The 17,635-nt window shown below is 46.5% G+C and overlaps 1 protein-coding gene across 1 annotated transcript in view; it reads left to right on the top strand.

Annotated features, from left to right (window-relative positions):
• LOC119384135 (nitric oxide synthase-interacting protein) overlaps window positions 1–17,635 on the top strand; it is a gene marked incomplete at its 5' end in the record, with an annotated part of 196,891 nt that overhangs the window by 31,823 nt on the left and 147,433 nt on the right. The window contains 1 exon segment of the mRNA XM_037652427.2: window positions 61–169. Coding sequence (XP_037508355.1) covers window positions 61–169 — 109 coding nt within the window.

Genomic DNA, 17,635 nt, shown 5'->3' with positions numbered 1-17,635 from the left:
GCAGGCGTCTGTATCACTAATGACACAGTAGAATAACAGTTTTCAAAATGTCTTTTTCAGAAAGAACTGCAAGAGCTGGCCCTTGCAGAAGAACGTTCCAGAGCGGAATCCTTTGTTTGCAAGGAGCGTACCATTGTGAGCTGCTCAGCATCGACGTCGTCTTCAGTGGGTACGTATGCCAGCTCATTTAGTGCCATTTTGCCACATTATTTTATGCTTTTGCTCATGAAGACCTCGAGCAGGTAAGCACCAATGAGTACTGGATTTAGAATGTGATACTGCACAAAATATCAAATGGTACAAATGAGAAGTGAGGAATCGTAAGTGAGGCATTGTTTTCTTTTACGGACAAGGAGTTTGCCTATCTTCTCAGCTTGTGTGCCATTAGGTGATACGCTATGTTACTTCTTCCATTTGTTTTTAACACTTCTTCGCAATGTTTATATGTTTTTTTGCTCTTACGTTCATGTGTTCTTCAAATAAATCTTTTCAGTTGTGAGTCAGTGCTCGTCCACGTCCCTTCTGTTCTATTCAGTCTTCGTCGTTCTCTCGTTGTACCCAGACATGCTACCGTACCAACTAACCCAACTTTCAGTACTATTGCAAATGGCAAGATGCCCACTGCTGCGATGCCTAGTATTGCTTGTGCGAAGTGCTTGTACAATAAACAATCCTTTGTGCCTGACAACATTCAAAAACAACCTCAAATGGCTCACTGTATTGCATGGCAAGCTCCTGCTAGCCCTGCTTTTTGCTTGCTGTCTAGCGTAGACTGCTTATAACGTAAAATGCTGGAGTCGCGAATATTGGCGTTATAAGTGGTACCGCGTTGTAACAAAAACAACCTTTTTCAAAAGCTGCGCAAATGCAAAACATGTTGAGCAAGCAGGCGCATGTGTCTGACACTTGGCACATGTGGCTGGGGTATTTATCTCTGTTTAAGTTTCCAAAAATTCAGATTAAGTCCAAGAACCTGCATTGCTGACGAAACGAACACAGGAAAATAAAAGCTAAAAAAAGGCACTCTTATGAAAGGTCGCCATCTAACTTTCTGGACTTTCTGGATTATGCAGACTTCTCTTTCTCGCTGACTCTTTCTATCGCTTTCTTGCTCTCTATTTCTTTCTGTGCTTCTTGCTGCCTTTCGTTTTCTCTATATCTATTTCTTGCTATGCTATGCTTTACTCTCTCCCTCCTCCTTTCTCTCCTCCTCAGCCTCGCTTTTCTTTCCCTTCCCCTTGCTATACTGTACTATACAAGGCTATGCCATGCTCTGCTAGCGTGCCTGGATAGCCGAGTGGTTAAGGCCCTCGCTTTCGGATAGCTGGTACACGGGTTCGAATCATGCCTCGCGAAGAAATTTTCCCCCCTAGCATTTTTCTCTTTCCCTGTCTTTATTTCTTTTTCGTTGTCTCTCTCTCATTCCCTCTTCTTTTTTTTCTCTCTCTCTCTGTACTCGTCTCGCCCATCAGAGTTATTGCATTGCACTCCGGAAAACCGGTGCATGTGTTCTGGGAGCAAAGCAATAGATGAAGTAGAAGAAGAAGAGAGTGCGTGCCGCGAGGCACTCCTCAGTGGTTTTCTGCAGACACCAAAGCTTTTACGGCTGGCTTAAACAGCTTCGCTGTTAAAAAAGTGTAGTGCTATTTGTTCTGACTTCTAAAAGATTTCATCCAGGACCCTCAAGTTTTAATACCATCATACAACGACCAGGATCTGTCAACAATTCCAGCCGCTGCAGTGCGTGTGGGAAAGTATGGTGACGCACTATCTCGGTGTATCAGTTCTGCTTCTCAACTATGAGAAAACTTCAAGTTAAAGAACCTGTCTCAATAAAATGTGAAGCCTTTCATTCTCACACGTTTTTTTAAGCGCAGCGTTGGAGTTCAAACACGATATATACCAATGATTTATTAAACCCTCTCTGTTATTAACTGCCAATGAATCAAAAGCCAAACGAGTCTGTCCATAAAGTGCAACAGCATATAGTTCACCACACAACTTTAACGCCTAAGTTGTACTGGCAAGATGCCAGTATAAGCACAGACGTCATCACAATAGTTATCTTCAATAATAAAAAGAATATTAGCAGAAAATTAGCGCTGCCTGCCAGGGTGGGAATAACAGTGCTGAGGGCCCGGTTCAAAAAAAGCAAGGGTGGCCCCTTTCCACTACCCCCACCCGCCTTACCCTCTCATAATTCTTACAGACTTGGTGCTTTTTTGACTACACAGGACACATGCCGTAATTACTCGAATAATCTCCGAAGCATTCACGAACATCGCGTGGGTGTATACGTTCTTACAGAGTACGTCAAGAGATTGTCGTCAGAATTGAGCTATACCAGGAGACGAAGAGACATCGACAGCATTAAGATTTGTTAGGGTAGTTGGTTCACACTGAAAGAAGGGTTAACTGCGCGAGATTTGAGACAGAAGGAAGAAATGCTTACGACACGTAGAAGGGCAATCTAAGTGTCGCATGTGTTTCTTTCATTTGTCTTAATCTTTAGCGCAGTTTACCCTTAATTCTTGAAAATCAGAAAGCGCATTCATGCAAAAATGGCTTCCTCTATCTGCTTCATTGATTCGGCAGCACACGCTTTATTGCCTGCGTGTGAGCACTGGCGAAGCGAACAGGTGGGCCTTTTTCAAAAGCTGTTTGCACGTCCTTACAATAAATAGGGTATTTTGCGATTTCATCCAACACAACAAATTTAAGCTCTCCTAAGGTAGCATTTCCATGCAAACAGTGATAAAAATGTTATGTACATTGTATATGCCAAATGAGCACAACAGATAATTTAAATGATTTATTATTTAAATCTTTTCATCATGCATGGAGCTACATCTTTTAGAAAAGGTGTTGCCTATGAAAGATAAGCTCGATACCGCACTTTCACTGTAATGTTTTTAATAAAAGTCTCGAATAAACAATCATACGTATTTTCTTTTATGCACAGATCGTTCACTTGTAAACAGATAATACAGTTTTGCAGGCAATATCCACTTTTATAAGAGAAGGAGAGAAGGAAACACATTTGTATTGCACACAGATTTTCTGCTATTAAATGGTGGAATAAATTTACAACTTTTGTAGTGTGCACGTATCCCACAAGAGTACGGCCACTAGCGTGGGTTCGGACTTAGCGAGCCACAGGGCCGCGTCTGTCGTCGCCTCACGTGAACTAGCGCGCCGCTGCACACATACGTTCGGGCGCAAACAAAGGCGCCGAGCTGGCCGAGCGCAGTGTGGCACAATACTGCTCTCGAAATCCGCAACACTTTATTGCCTGCGGAAACACCACAAAACGCAGTACAAGGCCCGCTCCCAAAGGCGGCGGGAGAAGCAACACAGGCTTAACCACGCCACGGGCGAATATACAACACATAGGGTGCCGCTAGCACGTCTCCACGGTCAAAGGGCTCACGGCGACACGCCGCTGAGGGAAACAGTCCCTCGCGACTAGGCTGCGTACTCTCACGATCCGCGACCACAGGGCCCGATCGCTCGAGCGAGGGCAAACACCGCTCGCGTTGCCTTTGATAGGTACGGTTTCGGCGTAGTATGACCATGTGCGAACACACCGCACTGCTCTTCGGCCTAGCGTTCGGAAAGGACAATGTAAGGTAAGCGCTCACCGCTGGCGCAAGGCACCGTTAGCGAACTCCGCCGAGCAAGCCCCAAAAACAAAGGAGCCGACGGACGGGAAAGAAAATACGTGCTTACCCTACGAGGTCCAGAGAGAGTCTGAACCCCCCCCCCCCCCCCGTCGTGCAAAATGTCTCGTGAAACGAGAGACTCGAGCGCAGCGCCACCATCGAGGTGCGATGCCGGGGAGAGGGAGGTTAACGTCATTCCCCCGCTCGCCCAGCGCCGTAAGACGGCGGAGGAGGGGAGCGTCATATGATCGGACGTGAGGATGGCAGCAATAGGTAAAAAAACCGCGCAATGGCGACGGGCAAGCCTCAATCCCCACACTTTACAAAAATTTTCTACTTCAGCAAAGTGTAGAAAATAGGTTATGCGTTTCACAGAAATTCAGCCGTTTTTGTTCATCTTTTAAGAAAAGAAAGAAAGGTATGTAAATTTCTACACGCATTTTCGTCCCTTTGCTGGGACAGTTCGTTGATGAGACCTTCAACACTGACCCTACTAAGAATCTGTCTCCACGCTTCACCAGTGACAAATCATTGAGGCAGCTGTCAGTCATCATTAATCGAAGCATGTTTTTGATCAACATGTGCTTGCTGGATGATTGTTTGCCGGTGCAACTTGTGACCAAAAAGAAATCCAACAGCAACATGAACATCTGGGAATGAACCTTCAAGCTTTTCCCGAATTAGAAGGTTCAGCATGTCTGCCACAGAAGAATGGCCTTCGTTGCTAGCAAATTAAATAACTGTGGCAGAAAAGCGCAGAAGGCGGGACATGAGCACACAGGACAATGTCCTGTGTGCTCAGCGTACCGTTTTCTGCACTGTTCTGCCACAATGCTCATGAACCAACTAGCCCTTGGGGAGTAACTGTTCAAGCCAGGGGCGTAGATTTTTGTTAAGGGGGGGGGGGGGGGGGCTGAGGGTAGAGGACGAATAGAAACAGCGCTAGACACGGGACGAGAAGAGGACACATACACGGCGCCGTGTATGTGTCCTCTTCTCGTCCCGTGTCTAGCGCTGTTTCTATTCGTCCTCTACCATGCAGAACCAACCAGCCCAATCAAGCACATTGTTAAAGGGGCTGAGGGTGTTAACCATACTTATGTATGTTCATGCATGTATTTGTATGTGTGCATGTACTATATACGGGTTGTCCCACATAACTTGAGCCAAGACTTTGAAAATGAAAGACACTTTACAGGCAAATTGAGCCAAACGTATACTACTCGCACTAGCCTATAGATACTCAGGCTATTTTTATTTAAACTAATTATTTAATTATTTTTAATTAACTTTTTAATTATTGGCTGAAAACCCAAAATATGAACACTGAGCTGTAGAGCACTTCTAGAAACCACGGACTGAATTGTTTCCTGTATGATAAGTCTCGCGCTGTTATTTTTTCCGCGTTGTAAAGAAGACCCGCGAATTTTGAAAAGAAGCCACGTGACAGACCACGAGCGCACGGCTATAGTGCTGCTCTCAAGCGTGCAACCGATGAACAAGGTCGCCTGCAGCTGCCACGGGGAAATGACAGGGTGCTTTGAAAGTGGCCGATGTTTGGGCGTCCGTCTTTCTTTGAATGACGGTGCAAATGCACGCTGCTGGCCGAGTGCTGCCAAGATAAACGTCCAAGACGGATAACGAAAACAAGAAAATAGCTTTATTGTCTATTCTGAACTTGAGATGCATAAAAGGAGGCCACGACGTGAAGCTAGTCACAGGGTGGTGGTGGGTAGGCGAACGGCATGGAATGGAGTCGCAAACTTGTCATTTTTTTTTCTTTTAGATTACCTGATGTTGTGGTTGGTGCCTAGTATACCTGACTCTTGATGTACCCCCAAAGAAAAAAAATCAAGGGTGTATAAATCTGGAGACCTTGCTGGCCAAGCAATGATCCCGTGCCGCCCTATCCACTGCTGCGGGAAAACTTCATCCAGCCAATTGCATGCTTTGCTGCTTCCGTGCGCAGGAGCTCCATCATGCTGATACCGGATATCTTTAACCCTTTCAGACGCCACCTATGAAGAACTGTCTGTAAATAGAATTGAAAACTGGGCAAATTGGTAGCGATTCATAGCTGGTCGAGGTAAACAGCGCAAAGAAAATGAAGACAGACCACCTGTCACATAGGCTTAAGAAGGTGGGCTCACGTCATGGTATTGAAGTAGTTTTCGCGGCCAAGAATATGGTCGGCAATGTTTGCGCGGCGGTGCGGAAACGCGCCGAAAAAGGCCCGTTGGTGAACAATGCATGCCTCATCAAGCACAAGAATATGTTTGTACCATGTGCAGTGATTCCACTCCTGCGCCAACTGCGCCAAAGTGCGCCAAATTGCATTTACTGCGCCATCCTGCTAATATCGACGAAATTTGCGCCAAGCTGCGCCAAAGTCTCGGGTTTGGGGGCGTCTATCACCGGCAATCGCACTGCCGGCGCGTCAGAACATGTGCAGCTCGATCTTGGGGTTGCCAATAAAGTCGCACTCATGGACCAAGAATTACTCCGCTGAATAAATAGCGCTCGCGCGTGCGTTCCGAGTAAGCCACGATGCCATGCACGGTGCCGACGCAGCTTCTGTTCTGCAAGTCAGCTCGACAGCAAAACGCGCTCTCCGCAGAGGCTCCTGACGTCTAGGCCTATCGGTAGCGAGAAAGTGCGACGGCGATCCATCGGCGGACGTCGTCTGTTCCAGAAACGCTGCTGATAGCTCGTTTCAAGCGTCGCATGGCACGTAAGGAAAGCAATGTTCAGTAATAACTACATGAGTGCCGCTAAAATGTCTGTCACTTCTGTTTCCGGACATCGCGGAATGAAATCTGGGATCGCTCGCAGTAGATATATGGGACGATATCGAATTTTCCTTGCTTCGCGTTTATGGAAGAGTATGCGAACGGTGGAAACGCGTTGACACTTTTCCTCAGATATACTTTATCCATGGATCTTCATCCAGAACAGCTTTTTCGTAATTCCTTCCGCCAGCACGTCCGAGTTTGTAATCACTCTGCGGTAAATACCCCCTAAAAGGCCCTGCCCTTTCGATCTCACGTGCTAGGGTTCCAATTCGAATTTTTGCTTGCTTTTTTAAAAATGTCATCTCATTAGTAAAATCATATCTCCTAGTCGGAGCAGCCGCAAATGCGCAGCTGTCAGTAGCGGGCCCGTCGCTGACGGCCCACAGTGAAGCGGCTACGCCATGTTACACGTCCGCCCCTCGCTTTCGGGGGTCAATAGCTAACGGTTAAAAAAACTCAGTTTCGCTTAAAGGGATACTGAACAAAATTTTCGCCGCCGAGATAAATGACTCAATTGAAAGATTGGGTGCTGAAATTTGTTGAAACAACCTTCATTTCAGCCAGAGACTAGCAGAAAATAATGAATTTAATGCATTTTTCGCAAATTGGCGCGTCTAGCGGCAGTGCCGCGAACTAGAGAGGAAGTGAGAATGGCAGACTGGGCTTGTTGGTTACACATATTTCAAGTTTTAAGGCGCGAATAAGACACGGACGAAGAATAGGAACACACACACACACACACGTCCGTGTCTTATTCGCGCCTTAAAACTTCAACTAGAGAGGAAGTGACGCGAAATTCCGCGGATAGTGACTCGCCAACCATGCTCGCAGCAAAATCGCTTACCAATCGACATCGCAAGCCGCCACCCGCTGCCGCGCGTCGGCGTCTCTCTCAAAACGTGTTTTCACGGTCGGGAAAGTGTTCTCCGTGCGTGTACTCAACCGGCAGCCAACGACGCCATTGCCGCGCTCTCGGCCGTATATTTGTTTTCTCGAGCGGAGCTTGCGCCCACGTCTACGAATTTGCCGTCTGTGTTGTGTGCTGCTACGTAATGTGAACGGTGAAGCACCTGACACAACGCAGAATGCCTCAACGCTGTTCTGCGCTAGGGTGTGCCCTGTCATACCTTTCCAACAGAGCCGAAGCTTCGAAGGATATGGATTCGCACTGTGCGCCCATCGCAGCCAACGTGGGTGCCTTCAAAGCGTGACTTTTTGTGCTCCGAACACTTCGAGGATAGTGATTATGAGTTACTGTGTAAATTGCTGGTCCCGGCTGCCGACCCACGTTGGGCTACGGCGGCTCGTCTGGCTCGTCGTCCTTGCTGTCGCTTGACACAGTAGAACGGTCACACGCTTGTATTTGGCGCATCCGTTTTGGAGGCCTGTCGAACTCGGAGTCGCAATGACCGCTCGTGGAACCTCTGTCACTCGCACCCTGCATCTTTGCGCTCTCGCGACACGCTCGGTAGTTGTTGCGGCTTTTGAGGAATAAGCGCTATTTTGTTTCCTATACTCTAAAAACTGGTAAGCGTATCGCAAGAGTAAGAAAGCCGAGTTACTCTTCAGAGCGTTCTCTTACTCTCGCAAAGCATCGCATAGAGTGAAATGCACGTTCACTCTGTACGAAAGGAGAGAGTGAAATGTGCTTATACTCTACCTCCATCTGAGAGAGTGGAATGCCCGTATACTCTTCTGGCATGACAGAGTAGAACGCAGTTATACTCTTGCTCCTCATATATAGTATATGTCGATGTGCCGGCATACCGCGAGCGATGACCACTCATTATTAAGCACACGCATATACAGTAGAGAGCACTGCATTCGTCGCGGGGCTGGATACAATTAATAAAAAAAAGCAGCGTTTCCAGCGCCTCCCAGTGCTTTTCAGTTTACTGGAATGCACTGGAATCCAGCGCCTCCCAGTGCTTTTCAGTGTTGCAGGAAGACACTGGAATAAAGCCTAATATCCGCGTTTTTAGCTTTGGATTTGTGCAGTTAAATAAGCGAATATCACGTCATCGAGTCGGTCGACGATCGAAACTACATTCGAAAGGTTTTTAAGTTCTTCGTATTTCAGTATCCACGTTTTTCGCTCGAACGTCGCGCACGGAGTACACTGCCCATAAGCTAAATGGTCCGTACGGCTAGAGTGCGCTATTACGGCTGTAGCCGCGGAACGTGAACAATAATGACCGAAAATATGACCAAGGGCGTGACCAAAACTGAAGTGTTCAATGTGCAGTTCAGAAGTACAGCGTTTTCTACACAGAAATGACCGCTTAGCTGGTCAATGCGAATGCCGCACATATCCTCGGTTACGCTAATCTTGCTTGCTGAGAAACAGGCCGGATTGACGTTCTGATACCGGGAAGCACAAAACAAAGAAATGAACTATCTTGTGTTTGGTTGTCGCATGCACGGAAATACTCAAACCCAGAGCCGTCTCAAACCGGCGTTTCTAAACAAGAAAATGAAGACAGATCACCGATATGGTCAGTGCAATCAGTGACAACATGAAAGAAAAAGGACGTGTTGGTCGTCGCCGAGTGTGGCGTTGTGGTAGCGCGTCGGACTCACAGTCTGAGGGTCGCTGGTTCGAATCTCGCTCGCGCGTGTTTTTTTTTTTTTTCTCACGTCTTTTTTTTTTGTCGCAGTGCTCGTTATTATGTCATCATTACGATCTACGCATGAATAAATTCTCAAATGCACTATTAAGGCCCTATTTCGCCCGGGTTCTGCTATTTCTTTCTTGAGGTGTACTACTACTCCTTTCGGAGGGGTCCGGCTACTCTGCTTCGGCAAGAGTTATGTTACTCTGTTGAGGTGGAGTACTGTAACCCTCTCAAGGGGCATTACTCTACTCTGCCTCAAGAAGAGGTGATTTACTCTGGAAAAGAGAGTTAAATATGGGACAAGAATATACTCTCCCAAAGAGAGTGCCCAGCACTCTCTTAGTTCTTAGAGTGTATGTGGGGAAAAGAGGACAAGCCTCAGCGCCACACCAGCCACCCTCGGTTCTTGAGAGGAGAGGTGGAGAAAGGGAAGTGGCAGGACAGGAGAAAGCGTGCCGGTTGCCCCCCTCTTGCTGGAGCACTCGACGTCACGTCCGCCGACAAGCGCAGTGGAATGCAGCCGCCGCGCTCTCACAATCCACTAAAAATACGGCCAACTGCTCGAAATTACGTGAAATAAACGCTGCGTACAGGAACAGTCGTGTCGTCCGAGTCGAATGTAAGTGTTTTCGTAGCTTTTTCAAATTTTTGTTCAGTATCCCTTTAAGAGCGAAGCAATGAATGCGACACCAAAAAATTGTATTGTGAAACGAAGTAAGACTAGCAGCTAACTCTTTTGGATCCGATCTCGCGTAACTCAACAAAACGCTGGTTTAAGCGAATATGGCCCCTCCAGGAACCGAAGCGTTTTCTTGCTCTGCGTTCTCTAAACGTGAAGTAAGCGTTGAAGGCACAGCAAGTTTACGAGCCGTCTCCTGATGACTCGAGATAGTGCGCGCGCAAGCGACTGCGCCCTTTGAACGATGCGCCCCCCCCCTTTCCGCTCCGCTGGCGTCCCTTCATGCTCCTTACGAAAGACGGGTGGGGCGTTTCCTCTTTGTTTGATGAGCAATCGACGGCAGGCCCGCACGCGGGAAGATGTTATCTCATGCGCTGTCCGTGCGGCGGAGACAGACGGCCGGCTAGTTTAATCTGCGCTTCAGCCGCGTTCGTCGCCAGCGCTCGCGAGCTTTTACCCGCGGCTAGAATGCGCGTGGTGATGTTATTAATTTCGACTTTATACGGAAAATTACAGCAACGGCGACGGCAAAAATCCGCCGAGAGTGTCCATATAATTGCTATCGCAAGGGTCAATGTACGGGGCAGATTTTGCCCCCCCCCCCCCTCTTAGGTTCTTTCAGAGGCCACGGATGTGGCTATTTCGCGCAAAGAAATCACAAGGGGAGGGTTAAGGGGAGCGCGGTTAAGCCCCCCCCCCCTAATCACCCTCTTAGGTGATTAGGGGGGGGCTCCCCCCATGTGCGCACGCCTATGCTCCTGAGATGATTTTTTCCATGAGATTTGCAATGAATCGAAATATTTCTAGCCTTCATAAGAGCCCCATAATAATACTCAGGTGCTTGAATGTTAATGCAATATGCTTCTGTATTGCACTCCAGGATGTAAAATTCGCTGCTCCAAAGTGCTCCCAGATGCAAAATTATCTGCTCCAAAGTGCTCCAAGATGAAAATTTTGCTGCTCCAAAGTGCTCCAAAACGGAAATTTTGCTGCTCCAAAAATTGCTCCAAATCAGAAGTCCTCGGTAGCATCACTGCATGTGCCATTGGAGTTATTTATTTATTTATTTTTATTTACAAGTACCTTACAGGCCTCGCCGAGGCATTGTGTAAGGGGGGTGATACAAAGTAAGAACAAATTGGGTTAATATCAAGCAGTAAGAAGAATGCAGAACAACATCAAGAACAGCAAAAATGTCCAAGTACAAAAACTAGTCATATGTACATGACTACATGAGTACATACATGAGTAGGAAAGTTTGAAACACATACAAGAAATTCAACAGCGTGTTGTGCAGATCGAATGATGTGTAGTGAAACAGACTATGCAGTTTACCGGTGCTAGTTGGGAAACAAACAAAACTTAATGCAACAGCATAACTTTGATGATGAAAAAAATAAAGGGGGGATGCATGAATAATTGGAGCAGATGAACCAGCTAAGCATTATCAGTGAATTGTTGAAGGGTATGTTGTATACAACATACCCTTTACGTGCGGAAGCGTTTATATTGGTCAGACGGGGCGTGTGTAAATACGAGACTGAGGGAGCACCAAAATTCCCTCGGAAGTACAGTGCCTGTGACACACTTGGCCATACACTGCCGGGACTGCGGGTGCACGCCAGAATTTTCAAGAACGAGGGTGCTTTTCCGCCACCGGGACCAGCTGACACGGGAAATATTCGAGGCCCGGCCCACAAAATTCAAAAGGCAGGTCAAAATTGCGTCAGTCAGCCGTCAATTGCCCTCCGTGACAAGGAAATATCTTTTTAGATTATTGTAACCGCTAACGTTGTTAAGATAGTTGCCTCGTGCCACACAGAAGTGTTTTCTTCTCTCTTTTTTTTTTCCCTTGTCTTGTCAGAGCATGCGCAAGAAAATGTATATGTTTGGTGTTTCTTCAATAAAGTTTTCAATTGAAATCAGCGCTCGTGTTGTGTCCCTCCTTTACTCTGTCTTCGTTTTTTTTTTTGCGCTGTTTACCTCGACCAGCTATGTCTGTAAATGTGTCACATCGATACAACGTTATTTCAAGGCACCTAAAATTCTGTTACAACAAAAATAATGTCATAATGTGTTAATTTCTAAGTGTTATAGTATTAATTCTAATTCAGTTGTAATTAAATATCTATTTATTCTGAAGTCATTCATGCCCTGTTTTTGCATTAATAGAATGAAATCTCAGGCTAGAAATATAGTGCAAATTCGTTTTCAGTTATGTCTGTTTGGAAAGAACAATTATACTTCTGATGGTGGCTCGCGGGTAGGGGCATGTCGAACGACTCGTCGAACAGTGTTGTGCCTTCAGCAAACTGGTCGTATACAACAGTATACTGCAAAATAAAGTTAAACGAAGACAAATTTATTATGCAGGAGGTTCATTTCATCCAAAGCTCAGTGTACCTTGCTCTTTCTAATCTTCTAGTTGTTACAAATAGCAAAAACAACTGATGTACATAATTGTGTACATGGTGTGTCGAAGGGTTAATCCTAGCCAGTGGAACTTCGCACAGAAAAGTTTGAAGCGGTCCATCCACGATATCATTGACATACCACTCGCCTGTAAGTGTGCTGTCGAAGAAGATAGGTCCGATTATAGTACCACCGTAAATGCCACACCACACATTGAAAGACCACTGATATTGGTGACGTGCCTGCCAAACCCACTGAGGGTTCTTGTCACTCCAATAGTGATCGTTGTGGATGTTTACTTGAGCATTGCGCGAGAAGTTAGCTTTGTCCGTCCAAAGTACCTTGTTTACGAAACCTGGGTCTTCTTCTGTCTTGATTAGGATCCAGTTTGCAAAGTCTGTGTGATTCTGGAAGTCGCGAGGCTCCAATGCTTGTTGCAGCTGCACGTGGTAAAGATGAAGTTGTCTCTTCTTTAGTATTCTCCACACCGAAGATTTCGAGACACCAGCTTCAGCACCCACAGTATGGATACTTGCCTGGGGGCTGCAGAAAACTTCGATAGGATATCCCTCTCCACTTCCTCGCCCAAAACTGAAGATTTGTGCCGTTTCGTGGTAAATGTCCCATTCTCTTTCAGCGTTTCATATAGTCGAGCCCGACTATATCGAACCCGTTTATATCAAATTATCCCACGGAGGAAGGAAAAATAAGGAGAGGCCCTGACGTCACATTCGTGAAGCCTCCACATCGCAAACACCCGCATCGCCTCCTTGCTGTGTGTTCTTTAGGAAAGCTACGCAATGCCCAGCTGTTGCGTATGGTTGCGTATACCCGGTGCAAATCGCGTGCACTGCGGAAAGTACCGGGTGTCACTTTTTCGTGTGTACAGTACTGCTGGATTCAAACGAGACATCAAAATATTTAGTATAACGATCGGTATGCGCAATTACTCAAGATAACTACGTCGTGTCGCGACAAACCTGGTCTCCAAAGTTAATGTTTGCTATGATCTGCGCGTTCGAGTCAAAATTACTCCGATATGACCCGTAGTGAAGACGGTGGAAACGAAATTATGTGCATTATTAGCCCTAAATTGTCCTGTTTCAATCCGTGAGTACTGTACGTACACGTTCGCTTCATTGCTGATCACTAATGCATGGTATTTGCATACGAAGCTCTCGGATGTGCGCTCTGTTGCTTCTTACTCATTGTGTCAACTCAGAACACACGTGAACTTTTGTTTTTTGGCGTCTGACGCGCCGTACATAACATGCGCCGAAGGCATCGTACGTTTTTAGAGGCTGTGTCGTTCAACGAAAGGGCAATAAACTTATGTTGTTATCGGACTACGTGATATATGTATTGTGCGGTGTGCGCTCGCTGCGTGCTTGTCGTTGTGTGCGTACTGGAATTACAAACTTTACGTGCACGATCGCGTATACAATACAGCGGTGTCCTCTTTTCGACGTGAAGTTACGTCAACTATAGGTTGGCGTTGCGCCGAATAGCTCCTACGCTCAGTCTCCATATACACGAACAAAGAACCGTGCTAATCCGGCAACATATCGGGAAATCGGGCTGCGAGAAAGGGAAGGCCTAACGCCCAGCAGAACACGTAAGTCACTGCTAGGTGAGTTCGAATACGATGATGCAGGGGCTGAAGGTTTTTGATCACGGTACGTACCGGCATTCTGTACTGTTGCACAAAAACGCTCCACGAAGAATTTCAGCACGCAGCGCTCGGACCTGCCACGCACGAACAGCCTGGTAAACGTCTGCTTGCAACATTTTACTGCGTGTGAACCGCACAATACGCGATAAGTTTACGCCGGGACTACAAATCTGCGCAGAAGCTAACCACCGCGGAGAGCACGCCGCGGGGCGTCTGCTTTTTTGTTTGCCCCATACCGGTTTGTTTGCCCCATAAATCTGACGTCACTTCCGCCACACTTTTCGCAATGCATTGAAATACGATAGAGCCTCTCCTTAGTATTCCTTCCTCCATGAATTATCCCGTATATCGAACAATTTCTAAACACGGTAAATTTACATTGAGAATATATAGCAAAAGTTACTGTTACATCGAACGAAAAGTGCCCCAGCAAGTTGGCTTTCCCTCGCGGTGGCGGGGAAAACTACCGGCGCCACCCTAGAAAAAGTGGTTTAGACCCGGTTGTGCACGGGCGAACACCCCCCTGCAAGGAATGATCCTGGCCTACTCGCAGCGCTTACAGCCAATCAGAGGCCGTCGTGCTTTCTCCGAGGCGCGGAGGCGGTAGAAGTGAGCGCCATTTTTTCTTTCTTTATGCTTGTGTGCCTGCTGCTGCCTGTTTTCCTCGAGTCCTCATTCGGCGTGGTTCGTGCTGGTGGTGTTGCCTGTTGGTGCTCTGTGAACTTTATTGGCGCACTGGCTTGTCATGGCTTGTGCAAAGAGGCAGAATTTGCCGTTCGCCGCGAAACTCGAAATCATAAATCGGGTCGAGCGCGGTGAAAAGAAATCCGACGTCGCCGCCGTGTACAAAATTCCAAGGAGCACCTTGAGTACTATCCTGAAGAACAAGGCAGACATCAGGGCCAAGTCGGACAAAAGGCCAGGTGCCCGTGGCGCCCGACGTGTGCGCACTGCTGTGTACGAAGATGTTGAAGCGGCCATTTACAAATGGTTTGTGGACGTTCGGTCGCGAAACATCCCGGTGTCCGCCCCTATGATCGAGCAGAAAGCCAAGGATCTTGCTTTCCTGCTTCCTGAACGGTATGACATCGTTGGCAAAGCTGTTACAGGTGAAAGCAGAGCGGCGGACCTGGACAGCGTAGACAAATGGCTCGAGGAAAACTGGCGAGATATCGCAGCAAGATATCAAGCCCAAGATATCTTCAATGCGGATGAAACCGCTCTATTTTGGCAAATGTTGCCAAACAAGACACTTGCGTGTCGTGGCGACAAGACTTGCGGCGGCAAGGCAAACAAAGCTCGTGTGACCGTGCTGTTGGCAGCTAATTTAGACGGATCGGAAAAGCTTCGACCTCTGGTTATCGGGAAAAGCACAGCACCGCGGTGTTTTCGAAATGCGCTGTCGCTTCCAGTTACCTACCGAGCAAACTCAAAAGCGTGGATGACCGGGGAGCTTTTCGGCAGGTGGCTATCGTCGTGGAATGATGATTTGGTAGGCGAAAATCGCAAGGTGTGCCTGCTCGTGGACAATTGTTCATCGCACCACTGCAGTACTACCTTCACCCTAGCAAAAATCCCCAATAGAAAACCAATAGCCTATTGGGTTATGGAACACCTATTGGTTCTGCATAGGTCTACTTGTTTTGTATTTGCATATTTGAACTATATTAGCCTATCGGTAATGTATTAGTTTTGTATCTGTCTATTTGCCATTCATTAGCCCATCACAAATGGTCTTGCATAAATGCGTCGTTGGTGTCAGTTTTCATGCAGAAGGCCCACAATGTGGCAGCGCCCCTGCAATGACACAGTGGATGAATGAGGCATATGTTCAAATATATTCTCATAATCAAAACTACAAGTGCTTCTTCTGGCCCTTGATGATGTTGGCGATCTTGCGGGCGACTATTTTGCCAAGGCAACTATGTCTTGTGTCAATTTCTTCTGGACTGCCTCATCCGCACTCGAGGAAGTGCCTGAAAGATTCTGTAAATAAACAGAGCCATGAAATCAGAACACAGTAACAGATATTTAATTAAAGTTTATACCTTTGAAGCAATGTATAGAAAGTAGGCGGCACAGTGAGAAATTATCTAGACCTTCATTCGCTGCACATGTTCACAATGTTGCAGGAGCTGAACTATAGCAAAAAACTGAGTGAAATATTACACACCCAACTGTGGCTTATTGCGTGAAAGAAAACAGTATATCGGCAAAATTTTGCGGCAAAAAAGGAAGGAAAAGAAAGGGGCAATTTTTTTTTAATTAAGCAGCGCCTTATTTCGTTTACACGCTTGCGTCCTGTGTTTTTTGAGCTGTACCCAAGAATGAACTGCAAACTCGTCCTTAAATTACAGCAAACTCAATAATCACTTACTATCTGTGACGTGCTCTTTTTCGCGATGGTGGTGCGACTATCATACCTAGAGCATGCCACTAAATAAATTAAGCTAGGGTAGATTCACGATGAGGCAACAGTAATATGTAAGACTGTAGTAAAGGCAGCCTAGATTCCATATCGTTGCAAGCCCAACACAGCAGTCAGGCTGCAATGAGTTGGATATAACACACGTGCTGCATGTTACGTGCTTATGCAATTAAGCCAACAACATTAATAAATCGCACCAGTGTAGTACATATGCTATGCGCATTTTGTATAATGAATTATCATGTGGCCTTGGTTCTTGTGACATTATGTCGAACAAGTATTATAAGCCGATTGGCGCACACTACAACACACAAACCGCATCGACTAGAGCGTTTTACTATGAGGCGATAAACGCGTTTTCGGCTCAACATACACGTTGTAAATACTTACAAAGGGCTTGCGAGACTCCAACTACACTCACGAGCAGGGCGCCTGTCCTTTACCTCTAATCTATGCTACGTTTTTTGTGCATACTGACAAACACAAAAACAAACTGCAATAATATATGCGCTCAATCATTCAACTTCTATTAGAGCGTGTGGACTTGCAATCGAGGCATCGCTGGTCTCGCTGTCATCAAATACCGGAGACAAAGGACGAGGGACTTGTTTTCCCGACCTTTCGGCTTCGTCCCAAGTTTGGATACAAAAAGAAAGGTGACATCGAATAAATACTAAATAGGAGTAAATACACCATGCCCACTCAACTCACCAAACAATCGGAGCACATGGGCCTTGAAGTATAACCTTAATTGTTGCTCGTCTTGCCATTATTCGTGGTGCCACTTTGTAGAGTCGAAATCGGTCGAAATCCGCTCAGAACGTCTCCATCTGGTGCACGCTGAACACAGTCTTCACGTTATCGTCGCGGAAGCACACCAAAGCAAACACCGTGTAAGCAGGCTTACGTGAAGCATCGAGATCACACAAAGCGCGCGCTAAGGCGACAGACACAGAACGTTTTGGCTTAGCTTGGCCGCAGGCTGGGCTTGTCTTCGTATCAGCCGAGCGCGGATGGCGCGCCAAACGCACGCTCGGTCGCGTTTGCAGATCCACAATTCTTTCTCCTGTATCTTTACAGTACTACTTATATTGCTTAGCATAAATAGTTATAAACTTTACATATTATCCAAAGCTTCTCTTAAAGCTTAGCACATGGCTTAGCCTGCTTAACCAAGGAACGTGTAAAAAAAAAAAAAATGTTCACACATGCAGCGTCGCCACGCCGGCCACGCCGCGCACAGTCTCACTTTTTTTTTTGTCACATGGCATGGTTTTATGCCGGTTGTGATCCCATGGCGGTTTCTTTATTATTATTCTGTGGTGTCTGTGTTGTCAATTCCTTCGCAAGTTCTTCTTTAGCGTGTTTTACTATA

This window comes from Rhipicephalus sanguineus, chromosome 2 (assembly GCF_013339695.2).
Source record: "Rhipicephalus sanguineus isolate Rsan-2018 chromosome 2, BIME_Rsan_1.4, whole genome shotgun sequence".
Lineage (NCBI taxonomy): Eukaryota > Metazoa > Arthropoda > Arachnida > Ixodida > Ixodidae > Rhipicephalus > Rhipicephalus sanguineus.
This window is presented reverse-complemented; position numbering and strand designations above follow the sequence as displayed.